General features: G+C 40.8%; 1 protein-coding gene across 3 annotated transcripts in view; it reads right to left on the bottom strand.

Moving 5' to 3' along the window:
* chd5 (chromodomain helicase DNA binding protein 5) overlaps positions 1 to 16,489 on the bottom strand; it is a 55,005-nt gene that overhangs the window by 11,898 nt on the left and 26,618 nt on the right. For 2 of the 3 annotated variants that reach the window (XM_063911963.1, XM_063911965.1), the window contains exons 16-29: positions 16,173 to 16,310; positions 15,818 to 15,939; positions 15,191 to 15,364; positions 14,264 to 14,405; positions 13,883 to 14,014; positions 13,547 to 13,664; positions 13,334 to 13,458; positions 12,951 to 13,197; positions 12,050 to 12,222; positions 11,629 to 11,803; positions 9,311 to 9,397; positions 9,066 to 9,154; positions 8,126 to 8,259; positions 1,012 to 1,156 (exon numbers count right to left, since the gene is read on the bottom strand). In XM_063911963.1, the coding sequence (XP_063768033.1) occupies positions 1,012 to 1,156; positions 8,126 to 8,259; positions 9,066 to 9,154; positions 9,311 to 9,397; positions 11,629 to 11,803; positions 12,050 to 12,222; positions 12,951 to 13,197; positions 13,334 to 13,458; positions 13,547 to 13,664; positions 13,883 to 14,014; positions 14,264 to 14,405; positions 15,191 to 15,364; positions 15,818 to 15,939; positions 16,173 to 16,310 (2,001 nt within the window). The remainder of the gene's footprint in view (positions 1 to 1,011; positions 1,157 to 8,125; positions 8,260 to 9,065; positions 9,155 to 9,310; positions 9,398 to 11,628; positions 11,804 to 12,049; positions 12,223 to 12,950; positions 13,198 to 13,333; positions 13,459 to 13,546; positions 13,665 to 13,882; positions 14,015 to 14,263; positions 14,406 to 15,190; positions 15,365 to 15,817; positions 15,940 to 16,172; positions 16,311 to 16,489) is intronic. The other variant, XM_063911964.1, reaches the window with a different exon arrangement.

Here is a 16,489-nt window from a genome sequence, read left to right as displayed (position 1 = left end):
TCCAAAGTCCAGGAGCTCTGACAGCAAAGGCTCTGTCTCCTTTATGTTTCTACCTGGACATTGGAACGGCCACAGCGATGCCTCTGAGGACCTCAGGACAGGGCATAGGACTTTAAAAGGTCAGGTAGATAGCTTCAGCTCGTGATGCTCTATTGACTTTAACTGATTGCTTTTGATTGGACAGTAAATGTTCCTATAACAACCAATTCACACATCACTAGTGTCTTTTTGAGGTAACCACTTCAGAATACTACCCTTATAAAGGATTTATAATTAGGTTATTTATTATGTTTTAAACACGTTATGAATCATTAAGAACCATTTATAAACCAGCTCTAACATAGTTTAATACATCAACACAGGCTCACTATTTGGCAAGATCACTCAGCCTTATATTGGCTACCTAGTTCACTTTGTCTTCTTCATCCTTGGTATCTGTTGTTCACTGAGTTGATTCTTACTTCTGGCATCGAAGTAAGCTAAGTAGCCAATATAAGGCTTAGCAGTAAAGATAAATGTGGGCTCACTATTTGGCAAGCAACCGGTCACAGTTGTCCTGATTATCTCTTGTCTTATAGAAGCTTATTAATGATTTATAAAGTGTCCACAACCTAATTAATAAAGGAATTACAAACTATTCGTCAACCCTTTATAAGGGTAGTCTTATTGTAAAGTGGTACTGATATTTCTAAAGTGTAATGTATTAACCATGTTTCAGAAAATCACTTATTTAAAACGAGTTCCTTCTAAAAACTAAAAATCTCAAAAGCTCAAACTCCAGGAACCTTTTCTTAGTCTTTTTGTTGCCCAGGTGTGTAAGCTACATGGGAACCAAAGCTAACAAAACCTCGATATCTGTGGTTTGTGATGTATAAAATAGGAAGGTTCCTAAAAAAGGATGTTTCCCTCCTGTCTGCCTCTGCCTGAACCGTTTGCCCTACTTTCTCTGATCTCACAGCGCTGCGGCAGAACGCTTGGTATTCTGTGTTAAAGACGTAGAAGAACCGGTACCTTTTTCCTGACGAGCGACATGACGCCAATCCTGGTGAGAACATGCTGACGAGACAGTCCTTCGCGTGGGACTCCGTCAGCAAACGTCTCTGCTCCGTCTGCCCCCGGCTCACACAGATGTCTCATGAACAGAGACACATAGGCCCTGATGGGAAAAGAAAACACTTCACACTACGAGACGTTTCGAGAGGGAGTCCTGTGAGGTTACAGGCACTAACACCGATTTTAAAAGGGACAAGCGGGAGAAGCATATTTGTAAAATGTACAATTGAAATATTACATATCATGTCATAATTGTTTTTGTTTTTTCTCTTGCTTTTGTTACTGATAGCTGTCTTCTTACAGTACGATATATATTTATTAATGAATGATTCTTTATTAATCTTTTTTGGATAATTCAGTCAAAAAGTAGCCAGGCTTTGGGAGTGATGGAGAACATTAAACAGGATTATTTTATCGTGATACAAACAAAAGGGTAACTGTATTGCCTTACAGTTACATAAAGAAAACCCTTAATAAGATTAATTAATCATTTCTGAAAATTGGCAATTACTAGTGGGATAAGGATACATTTACATTTACCTGCAAACGCCATCTGATCTCTACAGTTAATTCAGAATGCTGCAGCCTGACTCTTCTTCAGTCAGCCAATTGACTTGCTACTCCATCTCTGCGAGTGAGACTCAGGCACTCCTCAAAAACAAAGCATTTTGCCAGTGTATGAAATTCGGCCAAAATAGGAGCTAGACCACAGGGCTAGTAACTTTCAAAAGTTACTAGCCCTGGTGTAAAGTTACTAGACCAAGCAAATCAATGTATGTCGTAGGCACGCGCATCACGTTTTCACATCATACACCACAATTTTCATAATAATAATAATAAAAAAAGCGATTTGGCGGACTTTCAGCTCAGAAAAGATAAAATTGGACATTATTGTTATTTTGTATTTGTGTTTTCAGCTATTTTTGGCATGATTGTATTATCAGTATACTTTAGGCTGGGATAAGTGACAGCGCTTTACATTTTCTTCAAAGAAAAAACACAGCAGATTACAAACAATAATTTATTAAAGTAGAACAACAGACTGAGAACAAGGGACATGAACAATATTAGCAGTGGATCAAACGATCAACATCAGTTCATTTAGGCAAAATGGTAATACAAACCGTAATACTTGCTGTAATAGCAGTAGTAATTGGTCTACAACAGACTACCACAATCATTCCTCATCCTCACCAACAAGACCTCTATCTTCCATCTCACCATCGTCAGAATCTACATTATCCTCCATGTCTGTAAACCAGTCTGAGTCATCAGAGTTTATCTCCTTGGTTTCAGCTTCAACTACTGCACCCCCAGCAGCTTCAGCAACCATTTGAGCACCATCCACTCCGTCAACTCCATCAATCTCTTCCTGCACTTGTTTGGCTCCCTCCAAAGCTGCCATTCTGCCTTTCTTTCTTCCCTCCATGAAGTTGGGTCTGCGATTGTGGTTTTGATTCCACTGGTGAATGGCAGATGATGGATCAAAATCCTTTGTAGGTTCTGAGTGCAGCTGAATTGTCATGAGCATTGTCATGGTGGTAGCCTTCAGTCTATTCCTGTACTGGGACTTGGTAATCTTCATTTGAGAGAATCCTCTCTCACACTCAGAGGTGGCGGCAGGGAGTGATAAGACCAGATCAATTACATGCAGGATATTTGGAAACGTGCTCTTGTAAAGCTCAAACACAGATGGCCAGGACATGGAGTGAATCTTGTTCCCCTGGTTTTCGTACAATGCTTGTTTGAGGGAGGTCCACTCTGCTTCGATTGCACTTACATCTACTCCAACATTGTCGAAGTGCTCCCTGTAGTGGTCGATAATCACTCCAATGAAGTCATCCCCAAAATCATCTTCATGCTCCTGAGGCCATGACTGCATGTCCGCTATTTTTGTAGCTTTGAGGACTTCACCTCCCATGTCACTGAATCTCCGGGCTAGTGAACCAACCAATGCCTCAACGACCTACTCAATCTGGCCTGAAGAGTGGTCTACCCCTGTTAGGGTCTGACCTTCAAAGGAGTTACAGTCTCCCTGCTGGAGTTTCCGCTGCTCAGGTCCTGCCCTGAAATAGTGAAACCAGCACCAAAACCATCACCACCAAAAATAAAGGCATAAAACAGTTGTGATTTACAAAAGAACCAGCAATAGCAAAGAGCATTTACGTAAATAAGCAAGAGGTTAAACAACTAATTAGAGCAGGAAATGACTTCATGATTTAATGAGCAATGTATCTATATTACCGGTCCTTGAATTTGTTGATGCTAGTCATTGTGGCCTTCAGTGCTTCATGTACATGATAGGTACAAACTTCTCTCTGCTGCAGCGTCTTCGACAGTTTGGAGAGAACGGCCAGAATGTCACTTAGGAGGTGGGCAAAAGTCATGGCATCTTTGGAGCGCAGCGTTTTCAGGAGACCTTTTGCCTTTGCTTGCATACCACTGGTGTCCATACGCCCTGGTGGTGGCAACCTGCAATTCATTTAATATTTTTTTTAATTTCAATTTACAAAAATGTATTTCAATATGTTGCCACAGTGGATATCAGATGATATCATTCATGCAACAGAAAATTCATCGGGCTGTTAATAACATGTTATTATTATCAAATGTCTTACTTGACTGAGATGAAGAACAATTGCACGGTAACCACGCAACATGTTTTGCAGTGCTGTGTGGGTATGGCTAACCCAGCGCGTTCCTCCAACTCGGACAGGCCAGATCTTGGAGATGTTGGTGGTACTGAAAGCTGCCTTCAAACCAGCGGCCTGTTTAGGGATCCTGTAAAGCTTGTACAGAGCATCCAGGAGGACATAGACTTTGATGAACAAAGAGGCTTGTTTCATGGCTTCTTTGAAGGCCAATTCCACCCTATGGGCCATGCACTGCACCATCAGTATGTCTCCACTGATTCTTTCCCGCATGAGAGCGATCACCCCAGCCTTTTTCCCGGTGTTGACAGCCGCCCCATCGCCAGCAAATCCCACAATCTTCTTCATCATTTCTTCCTTTGGGATCCCCGGGAGCTTTACAGCTTGCATTATAGCATCATAGATGCCATTGGCATCTGGTTTGTCACACTGTACAAGTCCAAGGAAATTGCAGTGAGTCTTGCCATCCACTGCAAAGTGCAAGTATATAATCTCTTGTTCAGTGGCAGAGACATCTGTTGATCCGTCGGACATTATTGTGATAAACTTAGCACTCTTTACCTTGTCTTCAATTGCTAGACGGGTGATTTCGGCTATAGAGCTCCTGCGGTCACGTGACTTTTGGTTGGGAGCCACCATTTTGGCAGTCAACATGACCACCGGTGCCAGTGTTTTCTTACCGAGCGAGTATACTTCTCATTTTAATTCAAGTGAAATTCGGCTTTATAGTACAAAATTAGAGAGATTAAATATAAGCGACCCATATAATTCACCCGGTGTGCTTTTCAAGAGCATAACCTCCTGCTCTGAAGACGATGTACCCGACTTGCGCTACGCAGACATCCACAGCTATCTTGTAAGCTTTCCATCAGTGTACTCAGGAGACTCCCTCAGAGCGTACAAAAGCTTGGAGGCTTACAAATGGTGTCAGTCCGGCTTCGTAAACAACATTCAACTGTGGAGTCTTACATCCAAAAACTTCGGCATCATCACTGCAAGGGTAAGTATTAAATTATTCCAGTTTGATAGGCAGTGTCACGTTAGCATTGTTTGTTTATTAGCTTGGCTAGCTACGGAAGTGTCACGTTAGCATGTTTTTTAGCTTGGATAGCTACTGCAGTGCATCTGTTTACCACTAGCTTGCTACAAGCTAACTTGCTAACTGGCTAGGCTGCGCCAGAGCCACACTTGTTGAGTTAAAAAGGGACATCACAGTGTCCGTTAGCTATAATAACTGGGTGCTACTTCTTAAATTAAACTAATTAAATTTAATTAAACTGACCAGAAACTTTTTGTAGCATTGTACTGTATTCCTTCACCCACCTGATATGAAGTGATCACTGCATAAGCGAAAGCCAACGGCCGGGGTGTCCCATCTTTCAGTCTTTTTCTGAAGGCTCCTGGCTCTTTTAATCGCTCCAATCCACTTCTCCCTCCTCTCCGCGTCTTTAGGAATGCGATAATACGATACACCTTTCTTTTTCCCACGCCTATTTGTGCAACCTGGTGCACAGCAGTTATCCACCACCCTTGACAGTCTGCCAGTGCCTGTCAATTTACTGCCGCGATGACTGCCAAAATGGCTGCCCCTGTCGTATCTCGTCACGTGACCAGCATATATGACATCATCTGCAGGAGCTCTATAGCAACCAAAAACTCCTTACAGCTCTTTTCATTTCTGTAGGTGCTACCGAGATCCAGGCCCTTCTTCTCATCCATCTCACACATCCATTTGAAATCAGAAACTGGTCTGCAGTGCATGGCAAGGGCGTGGGCATTTATGAAGAGTATCTTGAGCTTCTGAAATACTTTAGTATTCAAAGTCTCAATGGTCTTCTCGGCTATGCTCTCACCTTTCTTCTTATTCCTGGCCTCATACTTCTCCTGGGCTTCCTTGTGGCCGTCAGATCGTTGGTGACAGACTAAAGTGTCATGCTTCAGGTTTTGACACCCTTTGACAAAGGAACCTTGACTTCGCTTTCTGAAGATATCCCTCTGTTGTCGGGTTTCAGCATGGGGGCCGTATACAGTTTGACATGGCAGGCAGAATAAAGTTTAACTTTCGTCCACAATCAACCAAGGAAATTCTGCTTTCCATGCAGGCACTACACTTTGTTTCCTTTTAGAGGCATCGTATGCCTTATTCACTTCCTTTAAATCCATTTTCTTTTTCTTTTCAGGTGGTTGGTTAGGCGTGAGACCACACCACTGACGGAGCATGATTTTGCTTTGTTATTGTCAACCTCTCTTGCACAGCATCTATAAGATTGATTGTGAACATGTATTTATTCATTCTTTATACAGTACATTTAATGCTAGTTCTGATTATATTACTACTATTACTCACAGACTTGCAGTCAGGGGAGGCAGAGGAGGCAGAGCTAAATGTGGTATAGGGCCAAGCCCTTGGACTACTAAACTTGTTGACTTGTTATAGTCATTTTTTTTTCTATAGGCCTATTATTATTATTATGGTGGGTGTATGGAGTTTGGAGTTTTTTTGTATAATAATCTGCGAAATCCCTAAGACAAACCTTAAATAAAATCCAAAGTGAATAGGGCCATTACTAGATCAACTGCAGTGAAAACGCAGAAGGGAGGCAAACACAGTAGCTAGCTCTGCCTCAATGAGGGGGACGTGCGAGAGCGCACCAGTCGGGGTTATGCTTGTTCTGCCGTTGATCTGAGCTACGTTATGAGGCTACGTTATGTCTTTGACGTTTATGACCTTGTTCGTCAAAATGGCAGATTTTATAGTGATTAAGATAGGCCTACTCGTAAATCTGACTGAAAGTGGAAGTGTCTGCCTCGCCAGCCACGAACCTCACCGTATGTCACTGCTAGATCTAACATCTCCTCATTGACATCTCCATCCATTTTTTATGTTTTACAAATGATTTAAAAGTGCTAGTTATACAAATCACCCAACATTTAACAGTGTACACGATTAGCATTCAGGCAAACTCATTACAAATATACTCCTGTGTGACCTTAACTTCTAAAACCAAGATTATGTTCACCGTAAAATGACGTGGCTTACCTATAAGATTGAACGCTAACTTTATTACATGTTATCGTGGGCAACACACAGCATGAACCCTACGGGTTATCAGAAGGGACAAAAACATTTGAATAAACAAATTATTAAGACACGAATGCAGCGTGTGCGAAATAAGACCAATCTTATGTTGTGCAAGAGAGGTTTACAATAGCAAAAATAGGTTCGCGATGATGGCCGTAATGCTTGTAATAGACGCTCCGTGCAAAGGGGCTGTAAAATTGCCAGACACACGGGCAGGCAAGTGCATAGAGTTACTAGCCCGGTAAGAAAGTTACTAGACCCGGGCTTGCGGGCGTGTCGTTATTTCGAACCCTGATTTTGCTATCCTGTCTCCTAAATGGTGGAATGAGCTCCGCATTGACACCCGGACAGCAGATACTCTGCATATCTTCCGTCATAAACTGAAAAAGGTATCTGTTTCGATTGCATCTTGGCAATTCAATTTTTGCAAAAAACAAATACTTTAATGACTAAGCTTAGGCCTTGTAACAAATTCACCAGCACTTACAATGGTATGACTTGCTTAAAGTGATAATAGCTGCACTTTCCTTGTTGTTCTCTGGAGTTTGATTCTCTGTTTTTGGCACTTATTGTAAGTCGCTTTTGATAAAAGCATCAGCCAAATGAAACGTTATGTACATTTTAAAATAAAAGTGATATATGACAATGCACATGCGCATACATTTGACAGTTCAGTATAAGGACACCTGATTTGTTTAAAATACTGTGTGTGCTCTTAATCTGTATACTGTAGTAAGTCAAAGAAAATACATGACATTTCATATAAAACAGTATTTCATTGTTGGTTTATTATTAGAATTTAAAGTGAGTTCATAATGGTTTAGTGAAAAGTGCAAGGGACTACAGTTACATATTGTTTGTACCCTGGTAACATACTCCTGCTACATGTTATCAGTTACTCCCCAAGCCTGTGTGGTACTGGCACCCCCTTATAGTAGTACGGTATAAATACAGCTTTAGCGGTCATGGCAGCACCGCTACTCATATTTTTTATTTAGTAATTATAGGAGCAATAGAAGTGATAGATTTATTTAAGCAATAACAAACACAACTCAGGGCTACTTGCTGTCTCAATATGTATTTATGTAATTTTTGGCTCTAGTGCTTTCTTAAGTGAGTAACCCTGAAATTGGAGAGACCGACCTTTACAAACTTCAAATGAGAGTTTTGTACTTTGCCCTGGGCTAACCAATTAAATATGGGGAGTGAGTGAAATAGCCCAGAGCTACATCTCTACTCGATGTCAGGTTGTCCTTGACTTACAAAAGTTGCACTGTGTGAAAAGAGGCTTTTAGTGCACCCACTGCTTTGTGGATCACAGTTGAGGTGAAGGCCTTACCTGAACTCACGCTCGCTCTTCCCTCTCAGGTCTCGGACCAGCCAATGGGAGTTGAAGGCGTCCTGAGGGGGCATGCCCCAACGCATGATGGCGTTAAGGAAGGCTTTCCTCTGCCGGGCGTTGAACCCCAGCACCTTGTGATGAGAAGAAACAGTTTTAGGCAGAGTGGTGAAAGCAAAACAAAAGGTACATTAAAAAATGCTATATTAAAACACATTATAGCAGAGTAAAATGTTCAGTTTGTGTTGGTTTTCTAATGCAAGAATGATATTGTATTGATCCTAATTCTTCTCCTTGCGTGCCCTTTTTAACACAGTGCTGGGCACAGGATGAGCTGCAGGGCAGTGATGCACTTTGTGACCTTGCTATGAAGCCCAATAGATATCCCCTCATCCCTTAATTTCCCATTATTTGGCACACTTTCCAGAATATAGAGATGCGCTTTTGCCTGATATTTCATGATGCCAGTAAAGCTACTGCAAACAGGGTTTATACTCCTCTTTAAGATCGAAGGATCAGTGGTCAGTAGTAATCTGTTATATTTACTACATTACATTAAGTGTTTTTTCCATATATTGTACTTCTAAGTGTTACATGCAGCTTACTCTTACTGATATAGTTAGCCTAAAATATAATTAAACTCAGCTGAGATCATCACCATCAAGAATTTATTTAAATCTTGGAAAAAGGGGCTTGATTTATGAAAGTTATTACACAATTTGTATCTGTGTATGTACCTCTGTGAGGGCATCTAGAACTGTCACAAAAAAATATTTATCACAACTTGAGAAGTTTTTTTTAAATCTTAGGCAAGGAGTCAGCTTTTAAATCTACCTGTGTCAAATTAGTATAGTGCATTTTACTTAAGAACAATTTCTGTTTACTCCCCCCACCACTGTAGAGGATATCCTGTTAAGGACCTACAGCCTGTAGTTCATACCTCAATACTGCCCCCAACCCGTGCCAGTAAGGGAGGCAGAGGTTTGTCTTTCTCATTCTTCAACTGCCGACGAGAGTGTCTGCGTCCTCCTACAGATAAAAAAAAACCAAATCCATTGTTAGAAAAGACATCCAGAGTCTTACTAGTTCAAGAATACCTTGTGTGAAGAAATGTTCTAGTGGGGTGTCACTCCTAAGATCATACTGTCTGTAGATAATGAAGATGGGTTTTTTCATGCTGCTTACCTTCAGGCCTCTCCTCGAAATCTTCGTCCTCGTCCTCGGACCCCACAGAGTACTCCGACTGATTGTCTGAAAGATCATCCTGCCACTCTGAGCCACACATCAAAGAGAAACAGTACATGGCATTCGCTTCTGTTGGTGGCCACCTGATGGCGCCATGGCACTGCAGATTACTACAGACCACTACAGCTCGGCATGCGCCTGTTGTCCCGCGTTCTGAAGTGAGGTGAGGGGTCACTACTCTGCCAGGCAATCACTTTAAACTCAGAGGGTACTCTAAGCCGTGATGGGCTTTGAAATCTTCTCTCTCATAGAGTTGTTGAACTGTGGCGATCAGGGCCTGGAATCTACTCCTAAAAGTACGACTACAGGATGTATGCCAATGCAATGGACTAGAAACTGTTTAACTATGAAAGAGAAGCGCTTGAAAACCCCTTTGCGAAGACTTTAGGCCCCGTATAACACACTTTCTGGCAGAATTAATGCAGGTCAACAGCCCTTGTTGAGACTTAAGAGGATTAAACAAACACTGAGATTAATTTGCTGTTCTTGCCTGAACTGATACACCCAAATTACTCTGTGTCAAGATAATGTCAGCTTGTTAGCCCACTAATGAAGCTAATCATGGCAGAGCATGTGAGTAGTGCTGCCCTGTTATTGGATTAACTGATTGGGATGAAAGCTAAGTATTGAAGTTGATCACATGTTACAACAAGAGCTGTTGACCTGCACTGACGTCCGCACAGAGGTTGTTACACTGCTCTGTACATTATTATCATACAGAAACATAACTACTATACTAGCATAGGGCCGCACAATTAATGAAATGTTATCAGAATCACATTGTAGACTGGTCCAATATTTATTAAAGGCAAGTATGTGAAAATACCTGAATTAAAGGGGCCCTTTTATGCTAATTTTCAGGTTAATATTTGTATTAATTGCCTATACTGTGACATGCTCTGAGGGCGTGGTGGCAAAGTCCATAGGGTCTCTTTGAAACCGGAAGGTCACCAGCTCAAGTGCTACAGAGGTTTCCCTGAGCAAGGCACCTTTCCCTAGACTGCTCCCCGGGCACCGTACATATGGCAGCCAACCGCTCCCATCACTAGGATGGGCCAAATGCAGAATGTAATTTCCCCTCTGTGTGACCATTAACGGTATATTGTTCTTATCATAGGTCAACCGCTTATAGATGTCCCTCCCCTTAGGGCCTACTAAAATGGGATTTCAGTCTTTGCAGACCATTTACAAGAAAACAAAAAAATCCTGTATAACACACTACAGGAAAGGGGAAACCCCCAAAAGCATAATAGGGCTTCTTTAAGTATTGTGGTGCTGCAGAGAAATCCTGCCTACAAGCTTAATAAGAATCCTTAATTGGTAGAAATCCTCAACAAAAAAAAATCACACTATTAACATTAAAATATAGTTTTCAATTATAAGGTTTAAAAGTGATCATTCCCTTTAATTTAGACAATCATATTACATATTGCAATATCAGTCAACGTAATTGCAATTAGTTATTCTTTTCTAAATTGTGCAGCCCTATACCATCAGTTTTCTTATTATCTGACCAAGATTATCAAACCATATCTATATTTAGCTACAGTGTTATTTGTACCAAGCACATGTTCAATTATTTCTTCAAAGCTGCAATAGAAATCTGTAGAAATAAACTTCTCTATTGGAGAAACTACTCAGAATCTGGCTGTGGAAGTTGCACGCTCAGCTTTGAGAAATCTCCTGCACAGAACAGCTAAAGTGTTCATCTTTAAGACGATCTGATTAGTGGTGACTGGTCCCAGAATACCATTCAAAACATTTACTTTTGACTCATGGCAGTTATAATCCTCGCAGCTGCTTAAACTGCAGGGAAATCATTCGGGGAATACAAGAAACTGATCCGTAAAATAAACCCAAATCTGGACTGAATTGAAGGGTTTATTTTATTGTTAGATGAGAATTAGAACATAAAGTCTCTTCATTCTTAGTAATGTTATTTTTGGCTTGCCACCTGTCCATGAGCCAGCTCCAGGGCTAATTGGCTAACAATGTTCTGGTTTCTTCTGCAATCTGAATCCCATGTGCTCTTGTGTCTACTAATTATTTTTCAATATGGTTAAGAATGCCAAATTCTGGCACCAACGTGTAAAACAAAAAAGTGGCAATAATAGAACACGGTTGTTGTTACCAAAACACAGTCAGGAAATAATTATATGTGCCAATATTAAAGAAGAATTACTCGTGGTAAAGACACACTATGAAAGCCAGGCATGCAGTGCTGACAGAGAAGCTCTGTGTGTCTGGTGACAGTCTACCTTGGTCCTCCTGGGTCGTATCGTTGTAGTTGACCTGCTTCCGGATGCGTTTGCCTTTCCCCAGGTTGCGGGCCAGATCCTCCTGCTGCTGCTCGTAGTGGTGACGGAGGAGTTTCTCCCAGTAGTCCGGATCAACGTTCTCCTCCTGCTTGATGATCTCCCGCTCCACCTCCTCCTGCACGTTGGCACAAAGACAACTGATTAGGTGATATGTACTCTAATGTTTTATACTGAATAAATCACTGTTTGTTGCAAAGTAAACTATTCACAAAGTGTGCTGTAACCTGTTTTAAACCAAATTCCAATAATCTTAAACGTAAAAGCTCTTGGTGTTGGGGAATTTTCCTAACTTTCGTATTGTATAACCTACACCTTTATTTGACCCCCTTCATCAGGCAGAAGGACATTGATGTATTCTCACCTCTCCCTCCTCTTCTTTCACCACATACTGAGCCACCTTGAAGGAGCTCAGGTACTCATTCATGTTCTGAATCTCTGTGTCTTCGGTGGCGTCCTGACTGCGGTCCAACAGATTGGAGATGGCGTCATCATCATAGTGAATCACATTTCCCTCCTCACCCTCTTTGTTGTCACCTATGGATCAGACGCTCTTAGTTAAAGGCAAAAAGGAGCAGACAAATGTAGTTTTGTCCATGTCTAAAGCCTCCAACTATTAAAACAATGATATGACCTTAAATAAGAATCACAATCGGAATTAAGTTTATTGCCAGGTACAATTACACATACAAGGAATTTGATTTGATGCCTGGTGGTGCGAACATAAACAATCTAAGAAAATAAGATGTAAAAGGTCAAAAATATAAAGATAATAAAATCAAGTATTTTTAAGAAACTATTTAGCATTAAAAAAGAAAATGCTGAGGACAAGTATTTACAACAAATGTATATTTAAATATATAAAGAACCTTAAAAGTTAATAAGTCAATAAACAGTGATTAGACAACCAAAAGTGATATGGACTCCCTGGTAATTTGTTATTTGTTACATTATTTTCAAGTGATTTAGTGCCTTTACTGAGGTAAGCAGCCCATGTACATTTCCAATTTTACTTTCTCATTTCCAAGAAATGTGGATCTGCAAAAGCCATTGTTGGCAAAAATTAAGAATGCTTTTTCAGAAAAGACTAGGGCTATATACATATTAACTATAATACTTAACTTCAAATGCTCAACAGAAGTCTCATTTGACTGACATTACAATGATATTTAATGATGTTTCACTGAAGTACACAAAGCTCAAATGGAAGGGCGATAAACATTTCTCTGCATTAAGTAATTAAGGTAATAAAGACCAAGGCGTACCCATGGCTCGTGCAGCTTCCATTTCATCTTTGAAAAGTTCCTCTGTGCCAAACTTGAGGATATCGTCCAGTTCTTGTTTGGACATGGATCCAGTTTTAGAGCCAAGTCCAGGCCGTACCACCAGGTGGGTCAGCATCATCTTCCTCTTCGCGACCTGAGTGATCCGCTCCTCCACTGAGCCGCGCGTCACAAAGCGATAGATCATCACCTTCCTGTTTTGGCCTATACGATGGGCCCTGCTGAAAGCCTGGGAGAGTGGAACGGGACTTACAAGAGATGACATAGTGGTGAACAGCGGATAATATTACAACTATTATCTGCTGGTTAAAGGCTACAACACAAGCATGCGTGTCTTTATTTGAAAGTATCTGAAAAATGAGTACTTGGATGTCATTGTGAGGGTTCCAGTCCGAGTCGTAGATGATGACTGTGTCTGCACTCGCAAGGTTGATGCCAAGGCCTCCAGCCCGCGTTGAAAGCAGGAAGCAGAACTGCTGCGCGCCGGGTGCTGTGACAACAAAAGCAGAGGGATAGTTTGTGGGTGACAAAGAGTAAAAGCACCCACAGATAGATAGATTTTGGATTTAAAAACTCACCATTGAAGCGGTCAATAGCCTCCTGCCTCAGGCCACCTGTAATTCCTCCATCTATACGTTCATATTTATAACCCTCGAACTCCAGGAAGTCCTCGAGCAGATCCAACATCTTTGTCATCTGGGTAAAAATATATAATATAGGTTGATGTACCTTTGGATGAAACAAATGAACTAATCTGCACTTTAACTCAAAGTCCTGTCTGATTAGATGTATTACTATGAGCTGGCATTGGCACTGGATTCGCTAGAATATGGGCGGCTGGATTGTAATAGTTTCATGGCCCCAGTATAAGGCTGTGGCTTCCAGCTCAGACATCATATGTATTTGACCTTTACCTGAGAGAAAATGAGAACTCTGTGTCCTTCATCTTTGAGTTTCTTCAGCATTTTCTGAAGCAGCGTCAGTTTTCCTGAGGACTTCACCAGTTGGTTTCCATCATACGAGCCGTTTGGTAAAACAGGAGCTTCCTGCAAACACAAATCCAGTCATCAACTGGAGAAATAAATGCATACCTGTTACATATATTTAGTTTAAGCCAAAGATTTTCCAACCATGGGGGGGAAAAAGCTAAAATTACTGTGAACAGGTTGTTATCTTGTGTTAAATCTCAGCTTCAGGCTCTCTTTTCAAGGCATCAATATCCAATTTCATCACTCAAAAATGTTGCACTCAGCATTGAGATCAAATATTAACTGTGTCTGAAAGGGCAGCCGTACCACAGCAGCTACTGGAAACAGGTAGGGATGGTTGCAGCACTTCTTCAGGTCCATCATAATGTTAAGCAGCGACACTTGGTTCCCTCCACCTTTCGAGTTCAGAGCCTCGAAATTTCGCGTCAAAATGAACTTGTAGTATTTCCTGCGGGTCAGAGGATAGAAATCAGAATGAATCAGGACAAGAATTATAGAAGAAACAAAAGAAGATTATTATGGAGATACCTAGTTTCATCTGAAATAGCAGTGCAATTAAGACTTTGCAAAGTAAAATTGTATTCATTCTAAAAATGCCATCAGCATCTACTGTTACATCTATTGATATTAACTCCTAATCATGCCTACAGTGTCACACAGTACTTAGTATGGGGAATATGTAACTGTTTACAGGTCAAATAAAAACAGTCAAAGTAAATTTGTCTGTTATGTCAAAATGTTAGGAAGTTATGATATCCTTTGGGTCAGACTGAATCAGGATAAGATTTAAGAAACCACAGCACTTTTAGCAAAAACTCTAGGATGCAATGTTGTTATTAAAGGTCTGTTAGCCCCTGAAATATTCTAACTGTGAGGTGAACACTGTATCTAGTATCATCTAGCATTTAAGACTTCACGATATGCAAAGTGAAATGATATTTGTTTTAAAAATGGCATATACTGTGATATATACTGAGGAATAGAGTACAGTACTTAAGCTATAGTATGGGTAATATGTAACTTCCAGCAGGTGACCAAGCTGCAACGTAAGAGCTTTTTAATAGCATTCCATTCCTTACATTTTCCTACTGAAAATATTCACCTTTCTGTTGAGAATATTTTATCTAAGGTGTATAACGAAGGAAACAGTAAATGGACATTTTAACAAAATAGATTTGCAAGACAGCAGCAAAACACAGTATGAACTGCTTCTTCTTTGTCTCCCGGTTTTACTTCTGCATGGGGCTGAGCTCCACTCGGACGATCAGCTCTGTCTTTGAAGGCATGTTCTTGAAGACGTCAGCTTTCAGCCGCCTGAGCATGTGAGGGCCCAGCAGGTCGTGGAGCTTCTTGATCTGGTCCTCCTTAGAGATATCAGCAAATTCCTCCAGGAAGCCTTCCAGGTTACTACACAGATCAAACCAAGAGGAATTTAAATACCAAAACAAAATCTTGCAATCTAAGGTCTAGATTTTAATTAATAATTAAATCAAACCATACAATCAAGCAACACAAGGTCTGTCTCTCTATACATCTAAAGGGGGATCTAATAGAAGCGCCAGGTTGAAGGATTACATGTGATTTCACTTCATTTAGCTGACGCCTTTATCCAAAGCTAACAACAATAAGTGCAATTAACCAAGAATAAAAACTGAGAATAGCAAGAAAACTGTCAGTGCATAAGTTTCACATAAGCCAAACCATATAAAGTTCTGGGGCATTAGCTTTACAGACTCCAAACCTTGAACCTTAAAGTGCTTTTTTGGGGGGCATTTTTTTCCTTATTCTGGGATAATAGAGTTGGAAATGGAGAATGACTGATGAATTTGAAAGATGATAAAGAAGATAGGGAGGACTAACTTGAAGCGCTCAGGGGTGAGGAAGTTAAGCAGGTGGAACAGCTCCTCCAGGTTGTTCTGAAGAGGAGTCCCAGTGAGCAGCAGCTTGTAGTAGATCTTATACCCGTTGAGGATTCTGAAAAACTGAAACGGACACGAGACATGACACACAAGTCTCAAATAAGAATGCAATGACGCTTGTCAAACATCCTGCTAGTAAAACTCAAGCTTACCTCCAAAATCTATTCTAAATCTATCAGTGTTTTTATGTCATGGGTAAGTGTATGCACAAACATTTCCTCTTCATATCTGTCTGTGCTCCTGTTGCTAATAATATTCATGCTGTTTCCGAAACGGTGCCATACATGCTGTCTTACCTTTGATTGGTTGTTCTTCAGTCTGTGGGCCTCGTCCACCACCAGGCAGGCCCATGTGATGGAGCCCAGGATGGCCTGATCGATAGTGATGAGCTCGTAGGAGGTCAGCAGCACGTGGAACTTAATAGGAGTGTCTTTCTGCAAGGGGATGCAAGAAGAGTGACAACAAAATGTAGGTTTAACCAATTTATGTTTGGTAGTAAATTACGGCTGGAAAGAATAACCAATTCATGTTTCTCATTATCTTTAAATACAGTTTAATATTCTTGGTTTGTTTTTTAGAAGAGCTGTACCAAAACAAATATGTTTTGTTTGAA

This window comes from Eleginops maclovinus, chromosome 20 (assembly GCF_036324505.1).
Source record: "Eleginops maclovinus isolate JMC-PN-2008 ecotype Puerto Natales chromosome 20, JC_Emac_rtc_rv5, whole genome shotgun sequence".
NCBI classification, from domain to species: Eukaryota; Metazoa; Chordata; class Actinopteri; order Perciformes; family Eleginopidae; genus Eleginops; species Eleginops maclovinus.
The sequence above is the reverse complement of the archived record's forward strand: the minus strand, read 5'-3'. Positions and strand labels throughout refer to the sequence as shown.